Source organism: Salmo salar, chromosome ssa25, assembly GCF_905237065.1.
Source record: "Salmo salar chromosome ssa25, Ssal_v3.1, whole genome shotgun sequence".
Lineage (NCBI taxonomy): Eukaryota > Metazoa > Chordata > Actinopteri > Salmoniformes > Salmonidae > Salmo > Salmo salar.
The window spans coordinates 32,908,424-32,920,810 of NC_059466.1; the positions used below are offsets into that span (position 1 = coordinate 32,908,424).

General features: G+C 46.8%; 1 protein-coding gene across 2 annotated transcripts; it reads left to right on the forward strand.

The window, feature by feature from the left end:
• On the forward strand, positions 1–9,708 carry LOC106586623 (immunoglobulin superfamily member 3). Of its 2 annotated transcripts, none has more exons than XM_014174107.2 (11): positions 1–248; positions 1,017–1,391; positions 1,597–2,013; positions 2,277–2,687; positions 3,563–3,946; positions 4,711–5,085; positions 5,192–5,584; positions 6,707–7,132; positions 7,301–7,699; positions 8,257–8,676; positions 8,784–9,708. In XM_014174107.2, exons 1-11 carry the CDS (start codon positions 185–187, stop codon positions 8,984–8,986), a joined length of 3,867 nt encoding a protein of 1,288 aa, XP_014029582.1. In that variant the 5' UTR covers positions 1–184; the 3' UTR covers positions 8,987–9,708. The 2 variants fall into 2 exon arrangements, with proteins under 2 accessions (XP_014029582.1, XP_045563421.1); XM_045707465.1 differs by having other exon boundaries at positions 49–248; positions 8,787–9,708.
• The last annotated feature ends 2,679 nt before the right edge of the window (positions 9,709–12,387 follow it).

Here is a 12,387-nt window from a genome sequence, read left to right on the forward strand (position 1 = left end):
AGTCTGTCTGCAGAAAGTATTCAAGAAAAGATCATAACACCACACATATTACCACAGACAGACAGACAGACTGACAGACATACTGACAGACAGACAGACCGGAGGTGTCTAAGAGCAGATAACTGAAACTGGTGTGTAGTTTGGTGTGCAGTTTGGCCGAGCGTGTCGTTCAGTTAGGGGCAGGATGGGGTGTCTCCAGCCGTACATTACCAGTATCCTGCTCCTCCTGAGTGGACTCATCCAATGGGGTAAGAGGATCTTCAGGTCATCACACACACCTCCAGTCCTACCCATGGGGGTGCCTGTTGGTTGGCAAAATGAGGAAGAACACTACACACATTTAAGAACATTCTAACGTTATATGTAAAATGTGACACAGTTTCCTGTATTCATTTGCTGGGTGAAAAAAGTATCTGCTTAAAGGAACAAAATGTGCAAATACTCGGTTCTCTTTGACCTGTTAATTATCAGCAAAGTCCAAAGTATTGAGTTGCATTTTAGAGTCCTTTGGTCAGATGATGGGGGTGGACTGTTGAAATGGCCAAGGTTCTATATCAGTGTTTATAAAAGCTCCTCTCTTCATAGTTGGTCTACTGATGAAATACAGTTCGCGTGACAGAAAATGTCTACTTGGAATGAGTCACATAATGTTTTTGATTTGATCAAACAGGCGCTATGAAAACAATTAAACTAACACAAACCCTGGCGATTGAAAATGATTTATTCCAGATTGCAATGTAACTGTAGTAATTACACCTTTTGATTAGCAGCACAATCAAACCTCCCCACAGCAGGTGTTAGTCTAAGAGATGGAGCTGTGGCTGTTTTCAAGCCATTACAATTGTCACATGACAGTTGCGATATGAATGCATTATTTATAGTTTGTTGATGAGAGGCGGACATTGCAGACTGCAACCATTATAAAAAAGAGAGGACATATTTGAAGCTAGATATAATTCTGTTTAAGTTTGTCTGAGAATATCATCTTCCTGTATTTACTTATATTCTCCATCTAGGCGGGGCCAGGGTGCTTGTAGAGGTGCAGTCTGGCCCTCTGCATCGTGTGATTGGCTACCCTATCTCCATCTCCTGCAACGTGAGTGGCTTCTCTAACCCGTCGGCCCAGCAGGACTTCAGATTCTCAGTCTACAAACCAAAAAATCCCACCCAGGAGATCCAGATCATCAGCACAGATGACGACAACTATGCCATGGCGGTGTACGGTGCCCGCGTCAGGAGGGCTGGCATCACTCTGGAGCGCCTGTCAGTGACCTCGGTCCTCTTCCACGTGAAGAGTCTGGAGGACGGGGACGAGGGCGAGTACGAGTGCCACACCCCAAACTCAGAAGCTGTATATGACGGAACGTACAACGCAAAGACCACATTGAAGGGTAATGTTTTTTTTCTTACTTATTCTTCTAATTTTGCCTAAATGACAATGCTTTCTGTGGCTGCTGTATGTGTATCATTAACAAGCCATTATTTGAAATAACTCTGGACTTATCACATAGTCATTTGTCTACCAGATATACTGTATCAGTCAATCAGAACCATACTGTAGTGTTGATGTCCATCCCTCAAATCCTGTTTCCATAGTGACTGGGGACACCCTGACAGCCTCCTCCACTGGCCCCGACTCCTTTAGCCTATCAGAGGGTGACGACCTAACCCTGCAATGTCTCATCTCCAGCAACACCTTCCAGCACACCCACCTGTCCATCACCTGGTATCACCATGGAGACAGGGAGGCCTCGCCCCACCCCATCATCTCTCTGGACCGTGATTTGACAGTGAGTCCGGGTCAGCGGTTTGAGGGTCGGTACCAGGCAGGGCTCATTGTTCTGGACAAGCTGGAGGAGGCCACCTACAGGCTGAAGATGGCCAGGATTGAGCTGTCCGATGCAGGGAGAATCTCCTGCCAGGCCCAGGAGTGGATCCAAGACCCAGACCGGAGCTGGTACCCAATTGCCCAAAAAGACACACAGCCAACCACTTTGGAGGTCAAAGCCATAGGTGAGAAACACCTTAGTGTTTTTTTGCTTCCGATCCTTAGCCTTAGCCCAAATTGTGTTTACACATCCATCAATTATTTGGGTGATTGTTCTGGGTTATGAGGACTTATGGCTTAAGAGGACTTACGCCCATTCACTCTTTTGTCTTATTTCCTACAACTAAATGCTGAGATGGGGTTTCCTGTGTCTCAGAGGTAATTATGAGTGATGAGTTTCCTGTATGTCTAAGAGATTATTGTGAGTTATTTCCTGTCTCTCTCTCAGTGGTGGCTCCAGACCAGGGCTCTGGTTCTATGGGGGTGAGTATGACCGTGCACAAAACACAGCTTCAGAAGGGGGAGGAGCTATCCTTGCAGTGCAATGTGAACACACAAGGCCCGGTGGGTCAGTTCTTCTCAGTGGCCTGGGTCAAGGACAACCAGGAGCTGGCCCAGATTGGGCCCACGGGGGTGCTGTCTGTGGGGCCGGAGTACGGGGGGCGAGAGAGGGGGGGTGAGCTGAGAGCTGTGCGAACGAGGGAGAAGACACACCTGCTCACCCTGCGACCCGTCAGAACCCAGGACCAGGGAGTGTACCACTGCAGGGCCTGGCCACAGGAGAGGGATGGGAACGGGGTCTTCACACAGGGATCCACCCAGGACTCCACCACAGAGACTATCACCATCACAGCTACAGGTGAGTGATCTGACACCAAGCCAATCAGAAGCAAAGCTACAGGTGAGTAAGCAAGTAAGAAGCCAATCCAAGTCAGAGCTACATTTTTACGCTTACATTTTAGTAATTTAGCAGATGCTCTGTGATCAGAGACCTGGAGGGGAGTTGCAGTGAGATTAGTAGGCGAGCAGCCTCTAGTAAAGATGAGGTCAAGCGTATTGCCTGCCTTGCGAGTTTGAGTGGATTGGGAAAGGGTGAGGTCAAAAGAGGCAAGGAGGGGAAAGAGAGTTGGAAAGAAATGAATCAAAGGCAGATGTCGGGAGGTTGAAGTCTCCAAGTATGAAGATCAGTGAGCCATCGTCAGGACATAAGCTTATCAAGGTGTCAAGCTCATTGAGGAGCTCTCCAATGGCACCGGGTGGGCGATAGATGACAATAATGTTAAGCTTGAGTGGACAAGTGACAGTGACAGCATGGAATTCAAGTGAGGAGATGGACAGGTGAGAGAGGGAGAAAAGAGAACATTTCCACTTAGGAGAAATGAGTAGACCTGTGCCACCACTGCGACGACCAGATGCTGTCGGACTATGAGAGAAAACACAGTCAGATGAAGAAAGAGCAGCTGGGTCATTAAGATGAGTCATCAAGCACTGAGTCAGAGCCAGAGAAATACTGTAGGTGTTTCATCAGCTTTCCATGTGGTTGCTACACCAAGCAACAACAGGGGGTGAGATCCTCAATAAGTTCAGTTTGTGCGTTGACCTGGCTCTGAACACAGTTATTACATATGTACAACACACACACACACTCATCACACACACGCTCATCACTCACACACACACACACTTATCACACACTCATCACACACTCAGCACCTTCTTTTTGTCTGTTCTCAGAAAGTGGTTTGGCTGTTGCCATGGAGACCCAACAGGTGAGTGTTGACGAAGGGGATGCGCTACAACTCACCTGTAGAGTGAGCGGGGTCAAGGGTCAGCTCTCTGTCACCTGGCAACACAGATCAGCCTCAATGGCAACAGGCCCCTTCAGTGATATCATCAGCCTGAGCCGGGTGGGTGTGATGGAACTGGGGGCAGAGTTTGGGAAGCGTAATGTTCGTACAATGCGTCCCATGGCAGACACATTCACCCTGGAGCTGGGTGAGGTCACGCCCTCTGATGCAGGAACCTATCAGTGCACCGTCTCTGAGTGGACCACGGAAGCCAACGGCAAGAAAACTCACAGCCAATCACAGGACTGCAGCGTAGAGGTCCATCATGTGGGTAAGAGAACTTTCTGCATCGTAGTGCTAGAGGCGTCACTACAGGCCCGGGTTCAATCCCAGGCTATGTCGCAGCCGGCCACGACCGGAAGACCCATGAGGCGGCGCACAATTGGCCCAGCGTCGTCCGGGTTAGTGGTTTGGCCGGCCGGGATGAGAGAGAGAGGTCATAGCCATGGGAAGTAGGGTTGTTGAGGGTGCTACAGCACCACCTAAAAAAACAGAATAAAAAACAAATGTGCGCTGGGCCTACTAGTCCTGTATTAACAGACCTATATAACAGTCTGTATTGAGGGCAAAACAGAAAACCTCCACCCTCACCCCCAAACTACTTCCTGCGGCTATATGGGAAAGGGAGAGGGAGAGATTCAAAGTTGACAAACATAACAGAAAAATGACAACTAAATATTTGCTTGCCTCGTTGATCTCCATGAATATTTAATTTAACCCAGCACAAATATTTATTCTTCAAAGTTACTGGAGACAGTGTTGGTAAAGATCAACTGAGCAAGAAGCATGAGGTAGGCTTTCAGCTCCCACATTATCTATGTAGAGATCAATAACTTTATACTTGATGACTGATCTCTCACGTCAGATAGATTGATTAAATATTTTTGCAGATGACCATGTTCTCCTTATCCTCACAGCCACTGTTAGAGTTTGGCCCTAAGAGGCCTGATAGTTGTCATCAGTGATATCTCATCGTTGTCATCTCAGTGGTATCTCATCATTGTCATCAGTGATATCTCATCATTGTCCTTGCAGAGTCTCTGCTGAGTGTGGTGCTGAGTAGTCGTGGTGTCCAGGTGACAGTGGGGGGTGAAGTGGAGCTGGTGTGTCGGGTTCGAGGGCCCTCCCTCCCGGTTACTGTAACGTGGAGCCTGCAGCGTGATGGGCAGTCTGCCCCAGACAACATCCTGACACTGTCGTACACTGGTGACATCACGTGGAGTGGCGACCAGAGCAACTACCAGTTGAGGGCGACCACCGGGAAGAAGGAAGTGCGTTACTACCTCCGCATCATCAAAGCGAGCCACAAGGAGGCTGGGCGCTACCAGTGTGTGATCTCAGCGTTCCTGCAAGGGAGACACAGGAAGTCGCAGAACTCCAACGCTCTGGGTGTGCTGGTCCAGACTCCAGGTAGGTCAAAAGCTACAGGTCAACAGGTCAACCTGGGGTTAGAGTTAGGGTCTCAGCCTCCATCATGCTTTCTTTATTTCTGTTTTTCTCTCTCTCCCTCTTCCAGAGAGTGTACTCACCTTGTCTTCTAGCTCCTCCCCTCTGGATAAGAGTGTCAAGACAGACATACAGATGGAATGCTCCATAGCCAAAGCAACCTCTAACTCATCCCGCTTCGCTGTCAGCTGGTTGGCCCAGAAGAACGGGGAGGGGAACAAGACAGTCCTCAGCTCAGACCGTGATGCTGTGATAACGCTAGGGCTGGGGTTAGGCACAGAACAGCGAATCAGCATGAGAAGACGTGAGGGGTGGAGCTTTGAGCTGACCATTCGACAGGCCCGTAGCTGGGACAATGGGATGTACTACTGCGTGGTGGAGGAGTGGCTACAGGATCCTCACGGCCAATGGTACAAGCTCCCGCCCTCTTCTGCAGCCATGGAACTCCGCCTACAAGAGACAGGTGAGTTACTCCGATTACTGCAGGTTAGGATATGGACCTGAACTGTACTGATTTTCACTGTACTGATTTGCTGAATTGGCCTGTTTGCCCAATTTTTTTATTGAATGATTGTTTCCGGTCCTTTCCCTACTTTCTCTCTCATTCTCGCTTTCTTTCTCTCCCTCACCCTCTCCCTACTTTCTCTCTCATTCTCGCTTTCTTTCTCTCCCTCACCCTCTCCCTGCTTTCTCTCTCATTCTTCCTTCCTTCCTTTCTTTCTGCCCCTCACCCTCTCCCTGCTTTCTCTCTCATTCTTCCTTTCTTTCTCTCCCTCACCCTCTCCCTGCTTTCTCTCTCATTCTTCCTTCCTTCCTTTCTTTCTGCCCCTCACCCTCTCCCTGCTTTCTCTCTCATTCTTCCTTCCTTCCTTTCTTTCTGCCCCTCACCCTCTCCCTGCTTTCTCTCTCATTCTTCCTTCCTTCCTTTCTTTCTGCCCCTCACCCTCTCCCTGCTTTCTCTCTCATTCTTCCTTCCTTCCTTTCTTTCTGCCCCTCACCCTCTCCCTGCTTTCTCTCTCATTCTTCCTTTCTTTCTCCCCCTCACCCTCTCCCTGCTTTCTCTCTCATTCTTCCTTTTCTTTCTCTCCCTCACCCTCTCCCTGCTTTCTCTCTCATTCTTCCTTCCTTCCTTTCTTTCTCCCCTCACCCTCTCCCTGCTTTCTCTCTCATTCTTCCTTCCCTTCTTTCTCCCCCTCACCCTCTCCCTGCTTTCTCTCTCATTCTTCCTTTCTTTCTCCCCCTCACCCTCTCCCTGCTTTCTCTCTCATTCTTCCTTTCTTTCTCCCCCTCACCCTCTCCCTGCTTTCTCTCTCATTCTTCCTTTCTTTCTCCCCCTCACCCTCTCCCTGCTTTCTCTCTCATTCTTCCTTTCTTTCTCCCCCTCACCCTCTCCCTGCTTTCTCTCTCATTCTTCCTTTCTTTCTCCCCCTCACCCTCTCCCTGCTTTCTCTCTCATTCTTCCTTTCTTTCTCTCCCTCACCCTCTCCCTGCTTTCTCTCTCATTCTTCCTTTCTTTCTCTCCCTCACCCTCTCCCTGCTTTCTCTCTCATTCTTCCTTTCTTTCCCCACCCCCCCTCTCTCCCAGTGAGTGACCTCAGTGTGGATAAGACAGAACAGGAGACGGAGGTCAGAGAGGGGGAGGGAGTGGAGCTAACTTGCACTTTGACCTCTGGTGCTTCTGACCCCGCCTCACTCTACGCTCTCACCTGGTTCTACTTGAAGCGTGGCTCCTCCTCCTCTTCCAGAGTTCCTCTTGTGATTCTGGGCCGTGATGGCTTACTGAAGTACCCTGAGGACCAGGACAACCAAGGGCTCCAGGACCAGAAGGGGAGGCTGATCTTCTCCAGGCCCACTCATGGTACCTTTCTGCTGGGTCTGCAGAGAGCTCTTCAGGGTGACAGTGGAGTCTACCAGTGCCAAGTGGACCAGTACAAGCTCAATCATGAGGGCATCTGGGAACAGACTGCTTCAGACCAATCAGGCACAGCTGACCTCACAGTAAAACCAATAGGTAAGTATGATGATTATGATGATGGTAGTCATCTGATTTCCAGCTCAACTCATCTATGTGTCTGTGTGAACGTGTACACTGTGTTTTTGTCTATGATTGTCTGACTGTGTGGACTCTCCCTTGCTCTCCCTCTCTCTCCCTCTCTCTCCCTCTCTCTCCCTCTCCCAGAGAGTGTACTCACCTTGTCCTCTAGCCCCTCCCCTCTGGATCAGAGTGTCAACACAGACATACAGATGGAATGCTCCGTCGTCAAGCAAACCGCTAACTCCTCCCGCTTCGCTGTCATCTGGTTGGCTCAGAAGAAGGGTGAGGGGAACCAGACCCTCCTTCAATCATACCATGACGGCGTGGTAACGGTAGGCCAAGGTGCGGGATTAGGTGGTGAACAGCGAATCAGCATGAGGAGACGTGAGGGTCGACGCTTCGAGCTGACCATTCGACAGGCACGTAGCTGGGATAGTGGGATGTACTACTGCCTGGTGGAGGAGTGGCTACAGGATCCTCTTGGTCGATGGTACAAGCTCCTGCCCTCTTCTGCAGCCATGGAACTCCGTATACTCCAGACAGGTGTGTTATCCAGTCACGGCTAGAAGGGATTTTTTTTTTTGCATTTTAGCTAACCCTAACACTTTTCCTAACCTCAACCCACTTTTCCTAACCTGCTGCTTTAATTCTCCTAACCTGCAGCGTAAGTTCTCCTAACCTGCTACGAAAAGTCAAATCGGACAAAAGCTGTATTCCATCTAGTCAAAACCGAGTTACCCTGATAGCAAGGCAAGGCAATGCTGCATTGGTAGAAGGACATGGATCTGCAATGTATATCACATCTATAGAGTATCTTGTTGTGCTGATTTGCAGTTTCTCTGACTTTCTCTTCAATTCAATTCAATTCAAGGGGTTTTATTGGCATGGGAAACATATGTTAACATTGCCAAAGCAAGTGAAGTAGATAATATACAAAAGTGAAATAAACAATGCAAATGAACAGTAAACATTACACTCACAGAAGTTTCAAAAGAATAAAGACATCAAAAAAAGTCATTATGTACATATACAATGTTGTAACGATGTACAAATATCTGACCCTGCCTCTCTCTCTTTCTGTCTCTCTCTCTCTGTCACAGTGACTGACCTCAGTGTTAACCAGACAGATCTGGAGATGGAGGTCAAAGAGGGGGAGGGGGCAGAGTTGACCTGTGCCTTGACCTCAGGTGACCCCGCCTCACTCTACGCTCTCACCTGGTTCTACATGAGGCGTGGCTCCTCCTCCTCTCCCAGGGTTCCCCTGGTAATTCTGGGCCATGATGGTGTCCTGAAGTACCCTGAGGACCAGAACAACCAAGGGCTCCAGGACCAGAAGGGGAGGCTGATCTTCTCCAGGCCCACTCATGGTACCTTTCTGCTGGGTCTGCAGAGAGCTCTTCAGGGTGACAGTGGAGTCTACCAGTGTCAAGTGTACCAGTACAAGCTCAATCATGGCAGCTGGAAATTAAGTGCCACCAACCAATCAGGAACAACCAACCTCACTGTACAACGACCAATAGGTATGATGTCATCATTTATGAGTCCATGACATCAGACTGTACAAATACAGCTGAATCAGAATGTGTTGTCTTTATTTCTCACCTTCTTCTGTTCTCTCCTTCCCCAGAAGATGTGTCTGAGTTGCTGTCTGAACGAGGATTCGTCATTGAATCAGTTCTAGGCATCCTCATCCCTCTTGTCTGTATCCTGGCAATTCTTGTCATGGTGCTGTCAATCAAGCTGAAGCGGCAGGGCTCGGCTGGAAACAAGAAACAGGCCAACTCTCTGTGGCTGGAGCAAAACCCACTGAATCCACGCCCAGAAGACTGAGCACAGGGGAGAGGAGAGAAGTGAAACAGAGAGAGGATGCGTAGATGGGAGGAAGAGTACATCAGTGAGGAGAAGACATGAGGAGAGAAAAGGAGAGGATGTGGGATAAGGAGGGATGATAAGAGTGGGAAGGGGGGATACGTGAGAGAACAGGAAAGGAGATAGGGGGAGAGGGCAGAATGAGCATTTTTTGGAATGTTAATGTGATTGATTTTTGGATCCAAGCATGCTTTTTACTTGTTTACACAATATGATTTACAGTTGCACACATCTTCTACAACTTGAAATGTACATTGGCACTGCTTTAACTTTGAGACAACTTTTTTCAAATGTAGTTTTACATCAGTTTTCTCTGATGACTCAAAGCTATAGACTCAAGGACTAGCAGCGCTGAAACCTTGGATCATGTCTGATCATTGTTTGTGTGAATGACTTTTTCACAAATATTATATTTATGAATTGTTGAAAGATATTCTGCCATGTTCTGTACTCATTTGTAACATTTTGCCTCAAGAATGAATCAGTTTTATTTCTTAACTTGTTTGAGTTGGGACTGCTTACAAGACTTTTGAAACACTTCTGAAAGAACTCTGAGAAAGACTTTATGATATCACAAACATTTTATATGAAGAGATGAATAAAGCGCTGTTCTTAGACATGTTTCATTTGTAAAGTTGCTGGTGTATTATCTGGTTTGTAATAAATATAGTATTATCACATGACTGATCTTCTTGGCTTTCTAACTCTGTCAGCATGGGACTGTGTGGAAAACTATCTCTCTGTCTCGTGTGGATGTGAATGTGGTGGGTTATGCTTCCTCTCTCCTTGTCATATGTGCAACATATTGAAAGCCCGTTAAACAGGAAGTAATTGCATCTCTACCCTGTAAAGAGGAAGCATCTGTGGTCCTGCTGAGTTCTGCTGAGCTCTGAAAGGCCCAGTCATCTCTGGTCCTGCGGTCTGAATGTCATCTATGTAGGTCAGAGCAGGCACACTATGAAGAGGAAACATTCACACACGCACAGTAGTCTATTACCAAGTATTCATTATCGCAAGCTTTTCATCAGTGAATGTTCCATCTCTGCTGTGCCTTGGCCATTGGGAAGTGGGCTGTGCATGTATGCGAGACATGACAAAAGTTGTGGTTATGGCTGCCTAGTTATGTATTCACTGGTTCTCAGTGAAACAGCTCACTCTAGTGGAAACTGTGTGCAGAGGCACAGAGAGTTGCTTTACTGTAATCAGTCTTTATATTCATTTATAATAGTTTGTAATAGTAACACTATACTACTATTCTGATTTATATGTGAATAAACCAATCACTTTATAACATAAATTATATTAGGAACATGGAGCTAGGAGCATCTTAAAAATATTTTGCACTAAACCTGAGAGATGTCTACACATTGCTCGTGGTATTGCATGTACCACCCTGAGAGTGATGCTGTGTGTGTGTCTCTGTGTTTCAGAGAGTGCTGAGTCTTCTAGCAGATGTTGCTCCTGCACAGTGGAATGCCGGCGGTACAGAACATTACCTACAGAGGAAGAGTGTCAGCATGGAACTGCTCTCTCTCCTTTCTACCTTCATCTCGCTCTCTATTACTTTCTCTCTCTTTCTCCTCTCTGCATTCAGCCTATCAATGTTTAACACAGCCCATCTGTGGGGGAGTTTGGGAGAGAATAGACTCCATCACTTAGTGCTCTCGCACCTTTGAGCAAAAGGACTCGGACAACAGGCTCTTACATTACAAGAGATGTTCCTGGCAAATCAACTGAGGGTGTACCAGCTGTGGACAGTCTGTAAAAATAACGGGTTCACAGTGTAAGGGGAAACAGTACGGTGTACAGCCTATGAAAAGATGTGACAATGTAGAGTAGAAATGTATGATAAGAAGCTGTGAATAGATTGTCAAGTGTTGAGAGGTGAGAATGTACATTGGCTCAGTTGGTAGAGCATGGTGTTTGCAACGCTAGGGTTGTGGGTTCATTTCCCACGGGGGACCAGTACGGCAAAAAGAATGTATGAAATGTATGCATTCACTACTGTAAGTCGCTCTGGATAAGAGCGTCTGCTAAATGACTAAAATGTAAAAATAAACTGGGTGGATCGAGCCCTGAATGCTGATTGGCTGACAGCTGTAAATCAAACCTTGTACCATGGGTATGACAACACTTATTTTTACTGCTGTAATTACATTGGTAACCAGTTCATAATAGCAATAAGGCACTTCAGGGGTTTGTGATATATGGCCAATATTCCACGGCTAAGGGCTGTGTCCAGGCACTCCATGTTGTGTCGTGTTTAAGAAAAGCCCTTAGCCGTGGTATATTGGCCATATACCACACCTCCTCTGGCCTTATTGCTTAAATAGAACACACAATCTTCAACCTACAGATACATGTTCTGGCTCTACAGTATGTGTGTGTGTCTGGATCTTGTTAAATCCCCCACTGGTCCACAGCGCAGTAGAATACCAAGGGGAGATTCTTCAAAAGAAAAACACTCTTAACTCTCCCTTTCAACACTTCTGCCCACTCGCGTTGCTATGGCAGCGCTGACAGTGCAAACAATGCACAAACCGTTTTTCAGAGTTCGTCAGTCAATCGCGTGTCATTGTGTGTGTGTGTGTGTGTGTGTGTGTGTGTGTGTGTGTGTGTGCGTGTGTGTGTTCATCCAGAATCCTCCGCTCCCTCTTCACTCACTGAGTGTCAGGGCTGATCAAACTCTCTTAATTTGTTCCTGTGTGGAAGATAGAGGAGATGAATCAGTATATCAGGTGCAAATTGGTTGTATTTATTTAACAGTGCAGATGACAATTGGATCCAGTTGTATTTACATAACATACAAATGTAGAAAAAATATGAAGAAATTATTAGCTTGCAAAAATAATACACTTGGTTGACATAAAAACATACCAGGCCAAAGCAGTACTAGACTATATCAATTAGAGGAAACAGACAAAACGCCTCAAATTAATCGACAATGCATTTACATGCATGTATTTACATGCAACAGAAATTATTAATCCAAAAATAGATGAAAAAACAATCATTTTTATTGTTAAACTTGACTGTATAAACGTATAGTGTTAGCCAGCTAGCTAGAGTGTACAAGTTAGCTGGTCCTGCTTTTGGACGTACTACATGCTGACGTAGCACCACTATTCAAATCCTGCATTTGGGAAGGAAATAAAGAGCATATGAGCATCAATCTCTTATTTTGGGATGCACACAAACACACACACACTTTCAAGCAACACCAACTTGTAGTAGTTTGAGTAGCGTGCAGCATTAAATGGTAGGAGTTAGGTTTGAGCGACTGTTATTGATCTATAGCCTGTTTATGTTCGGTGATTCCCTGCCTCTCTCAGTCTCTCGCTCAGCTTCTCTCTCTCTCATTA

Coding starts and splice junctions, on each gene's coding strand:
- LOC106586623 (XM_014174107.2), top strand. CDS start 185: ATGGGGTGTCTCCAGCCGTACATTACCAGTATCCTGCTCCTCCTGAGT. Junction 249..1,016: donor GAGTGGACTCATCCAATGGG/GTAAGAGGATCT, acceptor TTCTCCATCTAG/GCGGGGCCAGGGTGCTTGTA. Junction 7,700..8,256: donor ACTCCGTATACTCCAGACAG/GTGTGTTATCCA, acceptor TCTCTGTCACAG/TGACTGACCTCAGTGTTAAC.